Source organism: Corapipo altera, unplaced genomic scaffold, assembly GCF_003945725.1.
Source record: "Corapipo altera isolate COAL_440 unplaced genomic scaffold, ASM394572v1 RXGC01000072.1, whole genome shotgun sequence".
NCBI classification, from domain to species: Eukaryota; Metazoa; Chordata; class Aves; order Passeriformes; family Pipridae; genus Corapipo; species Corapipo altera.
Genome location: NW_020884943.1, coordinates 898,016 through 917,512, shown reverse-complemented (window position 1 = coordinate 917,512; position 19,497 = coordinate 898,016). Strand labels below are relative to the sequence as shown.

At 65.2% G+C, this 19,497-nt stretch overlaps 1 protein-coding gene across 2 annotated transcripts; it reads right to left on the bottom strand.

The window, feature by feature from the left end:
* Nucleotides 1-98: 98 nt before the first annotated feature.
* Nucleotides 99-18,417, bottom strand: SPTB (spectrin beta, erythrocytic). Of its 2 annotated transcripts, XM_027662084.1 has the most exons (36): nt 18,379-18,417; nt 14,697-14,894; nt 14,471-14,622; nt 14,105-14,278; nt 13,903-13,994; nt 13,747-13,827; nt 13,539-13,654; nt 13,225-13,337; nt 12,958-13,145; nt 12,760-12,877; nt 12,309-12,467; nt 11,923-12,225; nt 11,623-11,773; nt 10,664-11,531; nt 10,435-10,572; nt 9,579-10,338; nt 9,287-9,489; nt 9,113-9,203; nt 8,892-9,038; nt 8,108-8,371; nt 7,758-7,973; nt 7,582-7,671; nt 7,206-7,481; nt 6,744-6,874; nt 6,288-6,492; nt 5,833-6,207; nt 5,442-5,686; nt 5,224-5,362; nt 5,061-5,145; nt 4,767-4,963; nt 4,570-4,679; nt 4,209-4,296; nt 1,363-1,532; nt 1,103-1,276; nt 990-1,032; nt 99-475 (listed from the first exon to the last, which is right to left on the bottom strand). In XM_027662084.1, the coding sequence occupies exons 2-36, from the start codon at nt 14,842-14,844 to the stop codon at nt 305-307; spliced, it is 6,981 nt and encodes a 2,326-aa protein (XP_027517885.1). In that variant the 5' UTR covers nt 14,845-14,894; nt 18,379-18,417; the 3' UTR covers nt 99-304. The 2 variants fall into 2 exon arrangements, with proteins under 2 accessions (XP_027517885.1, XP_027517886.1); XM_027662085.1 differs by lacking the exon at nt 18,379-18,417 and having other exon boundaries at nt 14,697-14,914.
* Nucleotides 18,418-19,497: the final 1,080 nt, after the last annotated feature.

Here is a 19,497-nt window from a genome sequence, read left to right as displayed (position 1 = left end):
GGGGGGGGGGGGGGGGGGGCACCTGCACTCGCCTCCGCACAGGCGTGTGCCTGAAACGTGTAAATGTATGTATATATATAAATACAAATATATATATATATATATATATATATATACACCTGTGCACACGGACACGTGTGCTCGCGGGGGGAGGCTCCCGCCCACGTGTGTGACCCCCCCACACACGTGCCCTCTAACCCGGTGGCACCTGTACAGGTACCGCACACGCGTGTCCTTAACACACGCGTGGCCCCGCTGGCGTGACGTGGGGTGTCCCCCCCCCCCCCCCCCCCCCCCAGGGGGGTTATTTCTTTTTTGGGAAGAAGCTGAAGCGTTTCTCCTTGTCCTTGCGGGGCAGGGGGGGTTCGGGAGGCGCCGGGGGCAGAGACAGGGGGAGGCTCTGCGTCTTCCCCCAGCTGCCCCGACACTCGGTGATGGCCGCGCTCAGTCCCTGCAGCCAGGCCTGCAGCTCCTCCTGCGGGCACGGGGGGAAGGGGGGGAAGATCAGGAGGGGCTCCCTTGTCCCCCCAGCACCTTCCCGGCCACACCCATGTCCCCCAGGGTGATGCCAGTTGCCCGACGTCTTCCCCAGCTGCCCACATTCCCCTGGGCACTGCCAGCCCCTCATTGTGTCCTTATGGCACCTCTTGCCACTCCTGTGTCCGCTGACCACCACTGGCCCCCCAATGTCCCCCTGGCCACCCCTGTGTCCCCTGGGCACTGCTACTATCCCCCTGTGTCCCTCGGGGCACCACCAGCCACCCCACGTCCCCCCGGTCACTGCTGGCCACCACCATGTCCCCTGGGCAGCAGTGGTGTCCCCCCTGTGTCCCCTGGGAACAGCCAGCCACCTTGTGTCCCTCTGGACCTCTCTGGCTACTACCCCGTGTCCTCTGGGCACCACTGGCCACCCTGTGTCCCCCCAATTCACTGCTGGTCACCACTGTGTCCCCCAGCCACCCCGTGTCCCCTCCCAGGCCACCCCTCACCTCATCCTTGCCATGGAACAGCCACTCGCTGCCGTTGCTGAGCCTGGGGACAGAGGACATAGGCCAGTGCCACGCGTGCCCACCGTGCCCCCCGCTCCACGCCGTGCCCTCACCTGAGCTTGAAGACGTGTTTCTTCTTCTTGTAGCCAGCGGGGACCTCGCAGCGGGCGTCGCGCAGCCCCAGGGGCTCCTCGCCCTGGCACGGCAGCCCCAGCGCGCGGCTCTTGGCGTCCTTGAAGAAGGCGAGCTGGCCGCCCCGCAGGACGCAGTACCGCGTGCTCCACGACCTGCGCCAGCACCAGGTCACCCCGGTTGTCACCACCCCGCCCGGGCACACCGCGGGCCCCGCCGCCGCTGCCACCGCCCTGCCTACCGGTTGGACGCGCGCTTGGTGGCCGCCTCCAGGTCGTGCTTGCGGCCGAGGTAGCCCTCCAGCTGGACGCTGCTGACGCGGGCCGGCAGCGTGGCCGGCTCCTCCGGCTCCTCCCGTGGTGGCCGCGGGGTTGGTGACACCGGCTCCTCGTCGCCCGTCCTCGGCGCCAGCTGTCGCAAAGCAACAGCGCGGTTACGGCGCGGCGTCACCCACCGCCACCGAAGGATGCGCGGGGAGGTGTTGTCCCCTCCCGTGGTGGCACCGGGTACGTGGGTCACTGTCACCAGAGGGTGACAAGCTCCAGCCTGGGGGTGGGTCACCCCCAGGTCTCAGTGCCAGTGGCCCCACCAGGTCTGGTATGTGGAAATTGGTGGCTACTGGGAGGACGCCAGTGGGCATCTGGGACACGGTCCAGCCCTGAGACCCTCAGTACAGTGTCAGTGACCCCACCAGCTTGAATATTCGGGAACTGGTGGCTACTGGGAGGACTCCAGTGATGGGTGAGACCCTCATTGAAGTGCCAGTGACCCCACCAGTTTCAGTATGTGGGAACTGGTGGCTACTGGGAGGACTTCAATGAGCATCTCAGACACGGTCCAGCCCTGAGACCCTCAGTACAGTGTCAGTGACCCCACCAGCTTGAATATTCAGGAACTGGTGGCTACTGGGAGGACTTTGGTGATGGCTGAGACCCTCCCTGAGGTGCCAATGACCCCACCAGTTCTGATACGTGGAAACTGGTGGTTACTGGGAGGATGCCAGTGAGCATCTGGGACACGGTCCACCCCTGGGACCCCCAGTACAGTGTCAGTGACCCCACCAGCTCGAATATTCAGGAACTGGTGGCTACTGGCAGGACCCCAGTGAGTGGCTGGGACATGGTCCAACCCTGGGACCCCAGATCTCGGTGACAGTGACCTCATCAGCTCCAGAATGTGGGAACGGGTGGCTGCTGGGAAGCCCCCAGCAAGCAGCAGAGACCCTCAGCACAGTGCCAGTGAAGCCACCCCAGCTCCAGTACATGGGAACTGGTGGCTACTGGAAGTATCCCAGTGAGCAGCTGGGACACAGTCCAGCTCTGGGACCCCCAGATCTCGGTGTCAGTGGTGCCCCAGATGTGGGGTGATGAGGTTGAGCCGAGCCAGGTGAGCAGTTCTGGGAGCCACCCTGCTGCTGCTGCCAGCCCAAGGCCTTGGGGACAGTGAGAGGTCCAGTCAGGGGCCGTGGTCCCCAGCAAAGGGGATGCCCATCGAGCTGGGTGCCACAGGAGAGGCTTGGCCAGGGTCCATGTCCCCAAGAAGCCAGGAGATGCCTGTGTCCCGAAGCAGGCAGAAATGATCTTGGGCCCAAATAGATACTCAGGGGCCCTGTTCCCAGGCAGACAGACGTGATCCTGTCCCCAAGGAACCAGGAGATGCCCGTGTCTCCATGCAGATGGGGCTCCTGTCCCCAAGCAGGTGAAAGTATCCATGTTCCTGAGCAGGCAGAGAGGACCCTGTCCCCATGGAGCCAGAAGATTCGCAAGTTCCCAGGAAGGCAGAGCAGGACCCTGTCCCCACGGAACCATGAACAGGCAGTGGGGGCTCCTGTCCCCAAGCAGCTGAAAGTGACTGTGTCCCCAAACAGGCAGAGCAGGACCCTGTTCCCAGCAGATGCCCATGTCCCCAGGCAGGCAGAAACGCTCTTGTCCCCGTGTAGGTACTCCAGGATCTTGCCCCCAGGCAGGGAAAAGTGATCTTGTCCCCAAGGATCCAGAAGATGCCCATGTCCCTGAGCAGGCTGGCAGTAGGCAGAGGGGGCTCCTGTCCCCAAGCAGATGAAAGTGGCTGTGTTCCCAAGCAGGCAGAGCAGCACCCTGTCCCCGAAGAGCCAGAAGAGCCCTGAGCAGGCACAAATGATCTACTCCCTGGGTAAGTACTCAAGGATCCTGTCCCCAGGCAGGGGAGAACGTTCCTGTCCCCCAGGAGCCAGCAGACACCCGTGTCCCCAAGCAGGCAGAAGAGGCAGAAGGGGTTCCTGTCCCCAAGCAGGCAAAGCCTCCAGAAAGCCATCATGTCCCCACGTAGGCAGAGCAGGCAGGAGGAGAAGAGAGGCTGGCAGCGGGCACAAGGGGGCTGGCACATGAGGTGACAATGCCCGAGGGGGGCAGTGTCCTGTGGGGTGACGACGCCTTGCAGGGTGACAGTGCTGTGGGGGTAACGATGCCCCACAGGGTGTTGATGCCTTGTAGGGTGGCAATGTCCCACAAGGTGACAATACCCCAGAGGGTGACAGTGCTCCATGGGGTGACAATGCCCCATACAGTGATGGTGTCTCTTGGGGTGACAGTGCCCCGCAGGGTGCTGATGTCCCACGGGGTGATGATGTCCCTCTGGACGACAATGCCCCAGGGGGTGACGATGCCCCAAGGGTGATGATATCCCGCAGGGTGATGATGCTCCTTGGAGTGACGATGCCTCACAGGGTGACGATGCCCCACAGGGTGACAGTGCCCCATAGAGTGATGATGTCCCTTGGAGAAGCCGGGATCTGCCCACTCCAGGGCAGACACTTCAGCTCTGACTGCTGCACCGATCCCAGACACACATGTGCACCCACGGGTGCCACCCCCCATGTCACCCCAGGAGCTGGGGCAAAGGGGACCTGCAGCACCCCTCTGCCCGCCTAGCCTTTTTGGGGTAATTTAGCATTTATTCAACTCAAGGCAAGGACAAGGTGAGGGTTGGGGACACAGGGAGCCATCAGCACAATGTGGTCACAGTCACAAGGGGTGCCAGGAATGGTGGGACATGCAGGGAGACGGTTTTGGCTGTCGGGGAAGGTAAAAGCTAAACTCAAGAACTGACCGGCTCTGGTCCATCGGTGGTGGGTATCGAAGTGTCCTGTGTGCTCACATCCTTCCTCTTCTCCTCCTCATCCTCTTCCTCCTCAGACCTGCACAAGGAAGCAGCCATTCAGCATCCCCATCCCAGCTGTGATCCTGCAGGGATTTGGGGCTGGCTGCATCTCTCCTGTCCCCACCAAGGGATGAAAACCCTCTCAGGGTGAGGCTTGACCTTCATGCTGTTGAAGAGCATCAGTTCGCTGCTCGGAAAAGGCAAATTGCTAAAAAAGCCCCTTAATGCTAAAAAAAATCCTTAATGGCTTGAGAAAAACGATGTGGAAATGGTGTCCCTAGCCACATGGAATAGTGGTGGCAGTCCTTACCCAGCATCCAGCTCCCCATCCAGATCCAGGTGGTAGTCGGGAGCCTCAGAGCGCGTTGTCCCATCCCGCGCCAGCCCCTCACGCAGCGACCGCCCACCCAGGAGCTCCAGCTGCCAGGGAAAAAGGGGGAAAGTGTTAAGGGATGGTGGGGGAGCTGAGGCAGGGCAGGCAGAGGCCTCATCACGACCCTTCCTCACCGTAGTCAGCTTCCTGAGGGCGGCGATTCGCTCCTCCCAGGTGGCTGAGGACTTCTCGAAAGCCTCGTGTCGCTTCAGCAGCTTCTCCACCGCGTCCACCGTCTGCCCATAGTCGCTGCTGGCCAGGTAGGGCTCCTGTGCCATGAGCCACGACTCAGCCACCGAGGCATCGCGGGAGAACTGGCAAACCTCCAGCACTGGGAGAGGGATGGACAGAGCTCAGCCCCTGGCCCACCCTCCCTACTGGCCCCCCGGCACCGCCACGCCCTTCCCTGGCACCCCCGGCGCACTCACGCAGCCGCAGCCGCTCCCAGCGCTGCTCCCACGTCTCCATCATGGCTTTCCTCTTGTCCACCAGCTGCACCAGCTTCGCCTTGATCTGAGAGGGAAAGCCGTGAGGGGGTGACCCTGGTGGCACCGTCCATCCACCACCATCCCCCATCCCTGATTCCTTCACCTCTGGCGAGTCCTGGTGCTTGCGCTGCAGCAGCTTCTTGCCCAGCTCGATGCAGGTGGTGAAGTTCTTGCTCCGAGCATCCACCTCAGCCCTAATTCCCTGGTGGTACTTCATCAGCAGCTCCACCGAGGAGACATCCCTGGGGACAGAGGGGAACCAACGTCAGCAGTGCCATCGGTGCTGTTCTCGTCCCAGGTGCCTGCCGGGCGCATCCATACCTGGGTTTCTCCTGTGTCTCGATCTGCCGGACGGTGCTCTCCATCCAGGAGAGCAGATCCCGTGCCATGCTGAAGAAGCGGTGCTTGTCAGCCGTGTCCACCAGCCGTGCCCGGCGCCCGCTGCACGCCTCCAGCAGCTCCTGCAGCGCTCGGGACACCTCCTGCTCCTGCTCCTGGATTCCGGCCGCCTTCTCCCCGGCATAGGCCGTCTGCAGGCGCGCCGCCGTCTCCCGAAACTGCTGCACCTGCATGGAGCATCGTGGAATGGTTCAGGGTGGAAGGGACCTTAAAGACCATCTAGCCCAACCTCCTGCTGTGGGTAGGGGCACCTTCCACTAGACCGATGGGAATGCTGAGTGCTGGCATCCGCAATGCCAGGATGGAGCCTCACCTGTGCTTCCAGCAGCTGGAGGTCCCTCTCGAAGGCGCTGTGCATGCGGTGGAAAGCCTCCACCGTGCCGGCGTCCTCGCCCAGGTCCTGGGGCAGCTCCTGGCGCCGGGTGGCGATGAGGGCCAGCAGCTCACCGCCATCATAGAAGTACTTGTGGAGGTCGTGGGAGGCGGCGAGGAGCTGCATGCGGGTGTCGATCAGCTCCAGCAGGTCGGCCCAGCTCTCGTTCAACCCATCCTTCCACTCGGCCATGGTGGCCGCCTCGGTGTGCCCCGCGTCGATGAGGTCCTCAATGGTCAGGTTCACCCGGTCCACGCGCTCCTGCCCCACGCTGCCCGTCTCCCGCGCAAACTCCCGAAACTTCTCCCTCAGGAGCTGCACGGAGGGGAGAGAAGAGTCAAGTCACACCCTCAAACCACCCGCTGGCACTGCCACGCTCACCCTGTGACCCTCACCGTGACGTGGTCCAGGTCCTGCCCCATCTCCTGGGAGGAGGCGACCACGTCGCGCTCGGCGATCCACTGCTCCAGGTCTTCCACCTCCCGCTTCAGCTGGAAGAGGTGGGACATGTTCTCCAGGCGCCGGCGGCGCTCCTCAGCCGCCTCCTTCAGCCCCGCGTAGTGCTTGTCCACCTGGCCCTGCAGCCGGATGATCTGCTCCCTGCGCGGTCCCGGCACACAGACACCCAGTTCTCACCCGGGAAAAGACGTCCCCAACCCACCCATGTTGACAACCAGGGGGGTTTGGGGGTGAAGGACCCGCTCTGTGCTCCCCACATTCCTCTGCAACCACCTCCCTGCCCAACCAGAGCAGCCAACACCGCCAGAGCTCCAGCCAAACCCCCCACCCACACAGTGCTGAGGGCACGGAACCGCCCAGAGGGACAGGGAACACGCAGCAGTGGCACCTACCCCTCGGGGTGGCCAGCAGAGAGCAGTTGCTGTGCCCTCCCTGCCAGCTCCTTGATGGTTTGTCCGTAGTCCTCGATGGAGCGCAGCTGCCGGACGTGTCTCTTCAGCATCACCAAGCCACTCTCCTCATCCTGTGGCATGGAAGACAGAGGCTTGGTCGGGGGACAGGGACCAGGGTCCAGACCCGCCGCCCACCCTACAGGGATGTCCTGGCTCCATCTTGGGGAGCAATGTTGAGGTCAGTGGGGCATGGCATGGGATGGCATGGTATGGGGTGGATAGTGTGTAATGGCACAGGAATGGCACATAGGAGTGTGACACACCACAGTGTGTCCCGTTAGACATGGATGATGTCCAACAGCACAGCATGGCATGGCTCAGGTTGACATGGGGTATCCCAGCACAGTGCGACACAGCACAGACCCCCCGTGACATGGGGCACCACACGGATCCGCTCCTCACCTTTGGCTTCTCCTCGGGTCCCATGAAGAGCTCCTGCTCGCTGACCCAGGCCTCGGCCTCGCTGGCATCCAGGTAGTACTGCTGGGCCTCTCCAGCCTCCTGCAGGCGTCGGTGCCGGGCGGTCGCCTCCTCCTGCAGCGTCTCCCACAGCGCCCGCAGCTCCTGTGCCCGCGCCGCCAGCTCCGGGCCCGGCTCCTCGCCGCTCCCCGCCGCCTCTCCCCGGCTCAGCACCTCAGCCAGGCGGGGGGCATGGCCTGCCAGCTCCTTCTGCAGCGTCTGCCGGGGGGCGGGAGGTCACGGTGACGGTCACCCAGGGGATGGGTGATCCCAAGGGACCCTCTGGGGTGGTGGGTGTTGCCGCAGCGCCCGGGCTCACCTGGTTCCTCTTGGCCAGGCGCTGCACGGTCGGGAGGTCAGTGCCGTGATCCGTTGACCTCGCCAGGGACAGCCTCTCCTGCACCCACAGCTGCAGGAAAGAGCACCCACTGAGCTCCCCGCAGCACCCATGGGTGACCCCTGCACCCCAGGCCCCACTGCAGTGAGGACGCTCACCGTCTCATCCTCCAGATCCCGCCCCAGCTGGTACATGGCCTTGGCAGTCTCCAGCTCCTTCCTCTTCCTCTCCAGTGGCTCCAGCAGCTCAAGGACTCGCTGCCGGAGCATCTGCTCCTGCCCAGTGGCACCCGGCTCGTCCCTGGCACCAGGGGTGCCCTGCCACCCCAGTTCCTCCAGCTCCTTCATCCACGTTCCCACTTGCTCTTCCAGTCTCTGCAGGGGCAAACCCATGTGAGCCAAGGGGGTCAGAGCCAAGCTGGAGACCCCCAGCCTCATTTGGGAACAAATACCATCACCTCGGACCTCCCACCCCTCCCCAAAGGAACCAGTGAGGTGCCCCCACCCACCGTCAACCTCTTCAGCAGCAGGTTGGTGGCGGTGAGGTCCTGGACCTTCTCAGCGGCACGCAGCTCCTCCTGCGCCCGCCCCAGCCACCTCTCCAGCTCCGCGTAGCTCTGGGCGTACAGTGCCGAGCGCTCAGCCTCGAACAGCTGCCGGCCCTTCTCCTCGGCGGCGCCGCGCAGCCCGTCCCAGCGCCGGCGCAGCTCCTCCAGCCGCTGCAGCACCACCGCGCTGTACTGCGGCTTGCGGCTCGCCAGCTCCGTCCCCTCCTGCGGCAACAACGGACAGGTTGGTGGCCACCACGGCACAGGGGCATTCCTCCCATGCTGCTGGCTGAGAACCTTCCAGAATCGTGGAATCGCTCAGGTCGGAAGAGGCCTCTAAGGCCACGGAGTTCAGCCATTCCCTCAGTACAGCCAAGGTAACCACTGACCACGTCCCCAGGTGCCACATCCACACGGCTTTTAAATCTCTCTACCACTGCCCTGGGAAGCCTGTGCCAGGGCTGGACAGCCCTTTCCATGAAGGAATCTTCCCTGATATCTAACCTGAACCTCCCCTGGTGCAGCTTGAGGTAGTTTCCTCTTGTCCTCTCCTTTGTTTCCTGGGAGCAGAGCCTGACCCCCACCTGGCTCCACCCTCCTGTCAGGGAGTTGTGGGGAGCGAGAAGGTGCCCCCTGAGCCTTGTTTCCTCCAGGCTGAGCCCCCCCAGCTCCCTCAGCCATTCCTCATGCTCCAGACCCTTCCCCAGCTCTGTTGACCCTCTCCGGTCACAGTGCCGGTACCCACCGCCTCGATCTTCTCCAGCCAGCTCTGGTTGGGTGCCAGCTCGGCCATGAACGCCTGGTGCTTCTGCCACTTGCTGTGCAGACCACGGGTTTCTCCGTAGGAGACATCCTGAGCCATCAGCATCTTCTCCTCCACCCAGGCATCAAACTGCAGGGAAGGGGTGTCAGGATTTGGCTGGTGGGGATGCCCCAGGGGTGCCACCGGCCGTGCCGTGTTCCTACCTCCCGGCAGCTCTGCAGGAAGGTCTGCAGGTCGTGGTTGTCCTGTAGCAAACCAGCCGCCTCCTCCACCTTGGCCATGACGGCTCCGTGCCTGGTAGGGGACGGTGGATGGGCAGCGTCAGCCCCACTGCCCACCCACTGCCCACCCACCCGCCAGCCCTGAGCTGGACTCACCGCTCCTGGAGAGCCTGGCACTTCTCAGAGATCTTCTCGGCAAAGATGTTCCCTTCGGCCACCAGCTTGGTGCCACCAGCCACCACCTCGGGGACCTTCTCAGCACTGCTCTCCACACCAGCACGGAAATCCTGGAAGCGGCGCAGGGCAGCGGCCGAGCCCTCCAGCGTGGGGGGCAGCTCCAGGTGGGACAGCGTGTACTCCTGGGGGGGCACGGCAAGGGGTCAGCGGAGGGTCACGCCTTCTTGGGTGTGCGCCAAGGAACCCCAAAGGACGTTGCCTGGGCACCCACCTGGTTGGTGAGGAGGATCTCCGCCTGCTTGGCGTCGCGGAGGAACTCCTGGAAGTCTCGGCACTGGGTGAGGAAGCGCTGCCGAGCCTCCGCCATCCTGCCCAGGGCAGCCCAGCCGGCCTCCACACCGCCCAGGCGCTGCCGCAGCCCCTCGTACTCGGGGTCCGTCTGCCCCCCCAGCACCCGCTCCCCTGCCTCCACCAGGGCGGTGAAGGCACCCGCGTGCTCCTCGGCGTCACGCCGGGCCGCCTCGTGCCGCTGCAGCATCTCCTCCGCCTCCGCCAAGGACGCCGGCACCTCATCGGCAGCCGCCACAGCTTTCTGAGCACCGAAGAGCCATGCCTGGAAGTCATCCAGGTCCTGCAGGAAGCTCCGGAGCTGCCCGGCTTCCCCCAGGGATGCCGCCCGCTCTCCCAGGGCTGCCTGCAGCTCATCCCAGGCGGACGTCGCCGTCGCCAGCCTCTGGGCCACCTCCGGGGCCGCCTCGGGCCTCTCCTCGGCCAGGCGCTCGGCCTGGGAGCGCAGGGCAGCCAGGCGGTCCTGGGCCACCGCCAGCTCCCGCTCGATGCCGTAGAGCTTGCGCTGGGTGGCCAGGACACCGGCCAGGTCACGGCCCAGCTCAGCCGTGGCCTCCACCGCCCGGGCTTTGCTCCGCAGCCACTGCTGGGTCTCCTCGGACTCCAGGTTGTAGTTAAGGAGTCGCAGGGCCGAGCCCACTGCCCGCCGGCGCTCCGACACCAGCTCCCGGAACCGGTCCCACCTGTGGGACAGAGGTGGGGAGTGGCAGGGGACGCACTGCTGGGATATCGGATATCACCCACCAGCCCACCCACCCCAGTGTCACCCACCACGGTACCTCTTGTTGAGCTGCTCCTGGCACTGCCGCACCTGCGGGCTCCGGGGGTGCCCGCTGGCCAGGAGCCCGTCGGCTGCCTGGTTGACCGCGGCGATCTGGGAAGCCACGGCGGCCATGTCCTGCTCCAGCCCGTCCAGCCTGCGGGGACAGCCGGGCTGAGCGCGGGCAGCACCTCGGGACACAAGCACGGCGGCACCGCCACCGCCACCGCCACCGCGGGGGCTCCTACCTGCGCTGCGCCACGTCCAGGTCCTCCAGCGCCTGCGGCACCTCCAGCTGCGCCAGCCAGGTCTCCTTGGAGCCCATCCAGAGGTGGCAGGCGTCGCTCTCCCCGAAGACGGTGTAGAGGTCCAGGGCGTCCTGCAGCTGGCGGCCGCGGCGCTCGGCCAGCGCGGCCGCCTTTGTGTGCAGCTCCCGCAGTGCCGCCAGCCGGCTCTGCGCCTCGGGGCCGGCGCGCAGCTCCGGCGGGAAGCCCTCGGCTTGCTGCGCCAGCCTGTCCAGCTGCTCCCGGGCGGCCGCCAGCTCGTCCAGCAGCTCCTGGTGCTGCCGCAGCAGGACGAGGGTGCGGGATTCATCCTGGCCCAGCTCCTCGGCGGCCGCCCGCCGCTGGGCATCCTGCAGCCCCTCCGCCAGCTCCTCCACCTCCACCTGGAACTGGAAGAAGCCCTCGGCTTCCCGCAAGCCGCGCCGCCGGAAGGCCGCCAGCTCCTCCAGCTGCGTCCACAGCGCCCGCACGGCCGCCCCCCGCTCCCGCAGCCGCTCGGCTGCCCGGCCCGCGGCCGCCAGCCCCTCGCCCGCCGCCAGCGCCTGCTGCAGCCGCCCGCCCCGGCTCCGCAGCTCGGCCTCGAAGGCAGCGTGCCGGCGCTGGAGCAGCAGCACGCCCGGCAGGTCCTTCCCGAAGTCCAGGGAGGAGTAGAGCTGCTCCTGCTCCTTGATCCAGCTCTCCGCCTCGTCCAGCTCCCACAGGCAGGTCCAGAGGGAGCGGGATTGCTCCAGCAAGGCTCTCCTCCGTGCCGCCAGCACCTGCAGCTCCCGCCGGCACATCTCCAAGTGGCTCACGCGGTCCCGGATGACTTTGGGGTCGCAGGGACGGTAGCCTGGACAGGAATCAAAGAGAGTACCTGTCAGCATGGCATCCTTCCTTCCCCTGGCTGTGCCATGGATGCCGGGGTGTCCCGGCACACCCACCCTCGGCGTCGGCAAAGCGAAGGGCGGCCGCACTGATGGCCCGGGTTGTCTCTGCCTGCATGGCCATGTCAGCCTCCAGCAGCCGGTGGGTCTGCAGCAGCTCCTCCGCTTCCAGAAGGTGCTTCCCAGACTCAGGAGATGCCAGTTGCACCTGCGGGAGAGCCTCAGCCATCACCCACTGCCGCCCAAAACTTGGCACCAACACCCCAACATCTCATCTCCCTCCTGGGGGGGGTCCCACCAACACCTGTTGGGACCAGGACACCTCACCCATGGTGACACCCAACACCCGTGGCTCACCTTGACCTCATCCATCCAGTCGATGCAATGGAGCATCTCCTGGAAGAGGTGCTGCAGGGTGAGGTTCATCTCCAGGCGCTGGCGCCGGGCAGCCAGCAGCTCCTGGAGCTGCTCCCAGAGCCGCAGGATGTTGTCCTTGCGCCCGTTGATGCGCTGGATGTCATGGTAGCCCTCCAGCTCCAGCTCCCTGGCCACCGCCTCGATGGCCTGCACCCGCTCCCTGTAGGCAGCCGTGTCTGTCTCGATGGCCTCGTGCTTCTTCTTGGCCGCCTCCACGGCCGCCAGGTCCTGCCCGAAGTTGTCCTGCCCCGGCACAGAGCCCGTGGTGAGACTCTGACAGGGTTCCCCATGGTGGGGGTCCCTGGGGTGGGTGTCCCCAGCCTCACCTGGGCCACCAGGCGCTGGTTCTCACTCAGCCAGGCCTCCCTCATGGCCGCTTTGCGGTCGAAGCGCCGCGCCAGCTGCTCCAGCTTCTCCTGACGGATCAGCTCGTTGCGCAGGGCCAGCTCCCGCTCGTGCTCCGCTTTCTCCAGCTGCTCCCAGGCCTGGGAAAAGGTAACACCAGAGAGGGTGGCACCCTGAACTGCATTGGGAGATGGACCGAACCTGCCCAAGGACCTGAACTTCTCTGGGACGGACCCAATCTACCCCAGGAGAGGGATTCAGCTTCCTCCAGGAGATGGGCTCAACCCACCCCTAAGAAATGGACCCGCTTTGTCCAGAGGAGATGATGGACCCAATTTGCCCCCAGGAGATGGACACAACTTCCCCCAGAAGATGGACCTGACTTGACCCCTGGAGATAGATACCAGCGACCCCGGGAGATGGACCCCATACCCGGTTGATGTCGGAGACCAGGCGCCCCTCGTGCGGGGTGTAGACGCGCTGGTTGTTGGCTCTCATCCGTGACTGGATGGTGAAGAGCAGCACCTCCAGGTTGCCCTTCTCCTGAAACCTGCCCCGGAGAGAGCTCAGTGGCCACCCTTGGGTGCCCCGCACCGCCAGGTGGGCATGGGGAAGGTGGGGGACTCTTACTTGGGGGGCTTCTCCACGGTACGGTAGGTGCTGAAGGCTTGCAGCTGGTGCTGCACCCCGGCCAGCGAGTTGGCGAAGCTGCGGCTGTTGAGGGAGGCGATGGTCTGCTCGATCCAGGTGAGCAGGTCGGACGCCAGCCCCCCGTAGCCCTCGATCATCCGCTCCGTCTCCTTGGCATGCTCGATGACCTGCGGCGGCACCAGCTGTGAGCGCGGGGGGCTGACACCCCAACAGAATTCCCCCGACCACCTCAACACTGTCCCTTACCTTGCCCAGGCGCCTTCCCTCCACCTCCAGCACCTTCATTTTGGAGAAGTAGTGGTAGAAGGCCACCACATAGGTGATGATGGACTTCTCGTCAGGGTTCTCCGTGAATACATCTGCCCGGCACAAGGGAGAGGCGTCACTCCTGACCCAATGTCCACCCACCCCACAGGCCACCACAGCCTCGTGAGGTCTCCCCGGTGCCCACCCAGACCATCCTTCCTTTCCGTGGTGGGCTGGGAACCTCTCTGCGCTCGCTGGAGCCTGGCAATGTCCCAGCAGAAACTGGGGCAGGAGGGTTGGCAGCACAGACTCACCTTCGGGGTCAAGGAGCGGGGTGATGCCCAGGTGCCGCTCTGCCACGCTGAACGCATGCTCCAGGTTGTGCCGGGCGTTGGATTTGGTCAAGTTTTGGAAGTCAACCAGCTCAGGCCTGGGGATGGAGGGCGTGGGACAGCAGTGACACACCCGAGGGACATCACTCAGTGCCACCACCACCCCGGTGCCTGCCGCCATCCCACCTACCTGTGCCTGTGGATGAGGGCATTGAAGGCCAGCCCGTCCTTCCAGCTTGAGGTGAAGTTGGTGACATTCACGTGGGGGTACCTGCGATGGGGACAGGGTGTCACTGTCACCCTCTTGACACTGCCGGACCCCGGAGCAGAGGTGTGGGGCACCTACCCTGCTGTCTTCATCTGGCACCAGAGCAGCAGTGCATCCCTGGCAGAGCGCGTCTCCCGGCCCTCCTGCGTCTCCACAATGATGTCCTGGATCTGGGGGACAGAAGGACATCCCAGGGTTGGAACAGGAGCTCCATGGAGGATGGCTCCTGCTTGGGAATGAGGTGAGGAGCTGAGGGGTGCCCCAGGCCACCTGTTCCCACCTGGAAGCGGAGGATGATGGTCCAGATGAGGCCAAGGACGAGGCGGTGGTTGCCATCCACAATGTCGTGGGAGCCCATGTTCTCCAGGTGCACCCGCTGCTCCTTCAGGAACTGCAGTGCCTTGTCCACATTCTCCAGGCAGTGGATCCGCATCCGGCCCTTGGTGGGCTTGGGCTGGGGCACGACAGCGCTCAGCACCCTCCCCTCCACACCGGGTACCCCAAACCCCGTGCGGGACACCCCCATGCCCATGCTGCCACCCCAACCCCTGGCCAACGCCAAGGTCAACGCCCTGGTGGAACAGCTGACATGACATGGCATGGCAGGGCATGGGTCCCAGGGTCTACAGCCAGATGGGATTCCTACCAGAAGCTCTCCTGACAGCACCTCCAGCAGCTTGATGAGCACGCGCCCGTCCCGGAGGTCCATGTAGAGATCCGAGATGCGGCAGGTGACACGAGCCAGGTGCGAGTTCACCCACTTGGTGAAGGTTTTCTTCTGCACGGCCTCCCGCTCATCTGCAAGGACAGCGGGCACAGGGGTCACCGACAGCAGGGACAACAGAGGGGCACCAAGGGGACCCGGCACCCACCTGCCAGGGCTTTGATGCGGGAGCGCTCAAAGAGCCGCGCCGAGCTGTTGTCGTTGTCCAGCTCATCGTCGGACGCGTCCCAGCGGACGTTGATGCGGCTGTACTGCTGCTGCAGCTCCAGCTGCTCGTAGTCGTTGGCCGAGGTCATGGTCCCAGTGTCCCCCGGCCCGGTGGCCGTCGGCTACCGGCGAGAGGCCCCTGGGGACAGCGGGACCGTGAGAATCAGCGCGGCTGCGGCGGCTCGCCGGCCCTGCGGCACGTGGGGATTTGCGGCTCAGAGCGGCTGGATAAGCTGCTCAGAGGGATTTAGCCTCACCCCACCCAGGTGTTGGGGGGGCACCTGGGTGCTGCGTGCTCCAGGACCCCCCGTGCTGAGCCGTGCTGAACCGTGCTGATGGCTGTTTACAGTGCTGTGTCCCCACCCAGGTCCCTCCTGCCTCGCTAGCACCCCAATCCAAGTCTCCGGGGGTATCCCCCAATCCTTGTGTGCCCCTAGGGAAGCGGGTGCTGCTCACCCCCACCCCAACCCCTGCACAACAGAGGGGCTTCGCCGACACTGGTGGCAGAAAGTGGGTGACAGCTGCCGGCGGGGGTGGCCACCCACCCCCGGGGACATTTGAGACACAGATAGGACATGGCTGGTATCTAAAAATGCCTCTGAGCAGCTGTCGGTGGCTGCTGGGGCCCCGGAGGGGTGCGAGGAGATGGGCTCTGGCTTCCCACAGCCAGCAACACATCCAGGACCACTCCTGGCAACCCGGAGCTTCATGGAGCCCTCAGCTGGGGTTGCTGGGGGGAACCCTGTGTGCCCCAAAACCGCTGGTGTGCCTGTGAGCTGTGACACCACATGACCACCCAGCCTCCCCCTGGAACCCCTCAGGGCACCCCCTGGATCCCCTCGGGTCCCCCTGGGTGGCGTTATCGGGCTGGCCGGGCTGGACCGCACCCCAACTCCGCACCCTAATCGGGGCAGTGCAGGCAGGGCTTGGCTTGGGGCTGGTGGCACCGGGAGTGTGCAAGCACATGGAGGAGCATGCCAGAGTGTGAACATGGCAGCAAGGGCACGCAGGAGCACACCAGAGCATGCATGTGTGAGGAAGGGCATGTAGAAGTGTGACAGAGTGTGTCCATGGGAGTGAGCATGAGCAGGAACGTGCCAGAGCGTGCAAGAGTGAGCAAGGACACATAGAAGCATGGCAGAGTGTGCACACGTGAGGCAGGATGTGTAAAAACATACCAGGGCGTGCAAGGGTGTGCACGTGTAAGTGAGGACGTGCAGGAACATGCCAGAGTGTACCAGAGTAGGCACATACAGGCAAAGGCAGGCAGGAGCACGCCAGAGCATGTACATGTCAGCAAAGACATGTGGAAGAGTGCCAGAGCATGTCAGAGCATCCACATGAGAGCAAGGACATGCAAGATCATGCCAGAGCGTGCAAGAGTGTGCACATATGACCAAGGACACGCAGGAACATGCCAGAGCATGCACACATGAGCCAGGCCATGGGACACACACAGCAGGCACACGAGCACATGCAGGAGTGGACAGGAGGGCGCCGGAGCCGGGCCCGCAGCCCCCCATGCTGTGGCTCTGGGCCATTGCCAGAGCACCTGACTTCCCCTGGCAGGAAAGCCCTGTGGGAGCCCAAATGTGGGGACTTTCCCCCCAGAACTTCAGGGACTGCCAGTGGGGTGGGTGTGCTGAGCTGCGCCGGGTCTCTGCAGGACACCTCAGTTCTGACTGTGTCCCCGACAACGCGACAGCAGAGCCACGGCCGCGAACATCCAAGAAGGAGAGAGAGGAGGAGGAGGAGGAGGAGGAGATGACGCTGAAGGGAGCCACAGCAGGCCCACGGGAGCGTTCTGAGCGCGGGCGCTCACCCACCCTTTAAATCTCCCTCCGCCGCACCGGCGCCTTCTGAGCATCCCTCCCTGGCACAGCCACGCCGCCACCGGCACCCGCCACTTGGGAATCGTCATTCCTCCTGCTCGGTGTGCGGGAAGCTGGGAGTGCCGGCGTGCCGGCCTCACCGCCAGCATCCTGCAGCCGCGGCCCGGGTAGCGTCGCCTTCCCCGGCCAGCGACTCGGCACGGTGAATCAGCACTTCCCGGCGAGGGGCTGGCACTGTGCCTTCGCCACGGTCCCCCCACCGGGCACAGGTGACGGCCCCCCACACCCCGAGGGCAGCCAGGGCAGCGGTCGGCGCCTGGCACCCATGGCACCCTCAAACCCATTCCCTGGCTCATCCCTTGCCACCGCAGCGTGCTGCTGGAAAACCCGTTCCCGGGGCACAGGAACTCACCGGGATGCCCCGAAACACCCCAAAATGCTGCCCCATCACTGCCGCCCGCAGCCGGGCACGTCTCCATTGCTCCGCTTCACCAAAACACCTGGATTTGGCATCTCCACCATGCCCACGGGCAGCCACTCTCTCGTTGGGAAGGGGCAGGATCCAGGGGGCATCCCCCAGCCCCCCAACAGCCTCCTGCCTGCCAGGCGCAGGGCCAGATCCGGGAGCAGATGGTCCCGCTCGGCACGGCCGCGCGGCACAGCACGGGGCGCTTGGGCATGGCACGGCACGGCTTCTCCAGCCGCGCTGCCCCGCTCCGGCCAGGGCTCCCCAGCCACGCTCTCACCCGCCCCGGAGAATTTGGGCTTCCCCAGGGCCACACACGCTGGCCGTGCCAGGACTGTCCCATGTCACCCAAGCCGGAGACACGCACACGTGCTGACACTCCACAGACATTTTTGGCTATAAATAGGCCTCCCCTGCGCACGGCGCCAGCCGAGCCCCGCTCCCTTCTTAGGAGCTGCCCCCTCGCACCCCAAAATCGTCAGCCAGTGCTGCAAAACCACATGATAGCTGTAAAATACTCTGCGGGGGGTTGTGCTGGCACCCAACGGGGCTTTCTGAGTCTCCTGGGTTTGCCGCCCTCTTCCAAGGCACCCCCATCTCCTGATTCTGGGAGCTGGACATTTACAAAGGGAAAAGCTGGGAAATCAGCCCTGGGGGACCCCCAGGTTGTTGGGGTGAGGGTAAGAGTTCCCTCAGCCCAACGCCCACCCATGAGCATCCTTCTGGCACTGGGATGGGGGTGGTCAAGGGCACGGCACCCCAAAAATCCTTTCCACTAACTCCTGTTTACCCAGTTGCTAAAAACTGGGGGACAAAGTGGATTGGGCGGTGTGTTCCACCAAGACCCTCCGGACTCAGCTTGCCCACCGTGTCTCGACAGAGCTGGGAGCATCCAGGACTGGAGCGGGGAACCCTCCAGGGGTTGGCACCCCAGGGGACGTGTCCCCAGGGTGTCCCCACACTGTCCCCGGGGTGTCCCCGGGGTGTCCCCAGAAAGTCACCGCCACTCGCCCGTCCCGTCCTTCCTGAAAGCAGCCCCGAGGGACACGGGGTGACAGCAGAGCCCCCGCCGCAGGGCGAAAAGGGGGTTTAACCCCCCCTCCGGAGGGCTCCTTACACCCCACCAAACTTTCCTCCGTGCCTACTGCCCCCCCGCTACCGCTCCCGGTGCTCGGCGCAGACCCCCCGCCCGGTATCCCCGGGGCGGGCTGCGCCTCCCGGTGCCCCCCCCCCCCCGCGTGTCCCCGGGGAGCGGCGCCTCCCGCCGCCCCCCGAGCCCCTCCGTACGCCCCGGAGCGGCGCATCCCGGTGCCGCGGGGTCTCACCTGCGCGGGGCGGCGGGCGGGAGAGCGGCGGCGGCGGCGGCGGCAGCGGCGGGGCCGGTGCGGGAGCGGGGCGGGGGGAGCGGAGCCGCCCTGCACCGCGATATAAATAACATTATCTGGGCGCGCAGGGACATTCCTGCCCGGAGCCGGCGGCGCTGCCCGGCCCCGATAGCCCCGCTCCCCCCGGGAGGGCCGGGCCGAGCCGACCGGGCGGGCGGGGACGGGGATGGGCGCAGGGACGGGGACGGGGACGGGCCGCCCGCCCCGCAATGCAGCACAGCGGCGCCCCCCGGCCGCCAGCGCCACCGGCACCCGCGGCACCGGCAGCGGCACCGGCAGCACCGGCAGCGGCAGCAGCACCGGCACCGGCGGCAGCACCGGCGGCACCGGCACCTGCCGGGCGCGGAGCAGCGCAGCGCCCCGCCGACACCGGCGGAGGTCCCCGGCGAGCCCCCCCGGCCATCCCACGTGTCCCCCGCTAGCCCTGGATGCCCCCCAGCTAGTCACAGGCACCCCGCAGCTGGCCCTGAGCGTCCCCTAGCTAGTTCTGGGTGTCCCCCGCTGTTTCTGGGTGCCCCACCCCCCGCTAATCGTTGTTGTCCCTCATTAGCCCTGTCAGTCCCCCAGCTAGTCCCAGGCACCCCACAGTTAGACCTCAGTGTCCTCCAGCTAGCCCCGGGCACGCCCAAATTATTCCTGGGTGTCCCCCAACTAGTCAGTGGTGTCCTCCACCTAACCCAGGCAGCCACCAGCTAGCCCTCAGTGATCTCCAGCTAACCAGGGCCCTGCACGATCAGCCCTGGGTGACCCCCAATAGCCCTGGACGTGACTCAGGTAGCTCCAAGTGTCCCCCACTAGCTCTGGGTGCCTCCCACCTAGTTCCAGTAACCCTCAGCCAGCCCTGAATGTCCCCAAGTAGCCTTGATGTCCTCCAATAGTCCTGCGTGTCCCCAGGTAGCCTCAGGTGTCCCCACTAGTCCCAGGTGTCCTCCACTAGCCCTGTGTGTGCCCCACTACTCCCGGGTGCCTCCAGATAGCCCCAGGTGTCTCCCACCAACCCTGTGTGTCCTCCACTAGCCCCGGGTGCCCCCAGGTAGCCCCAGGTGTCCTGCACTAGTC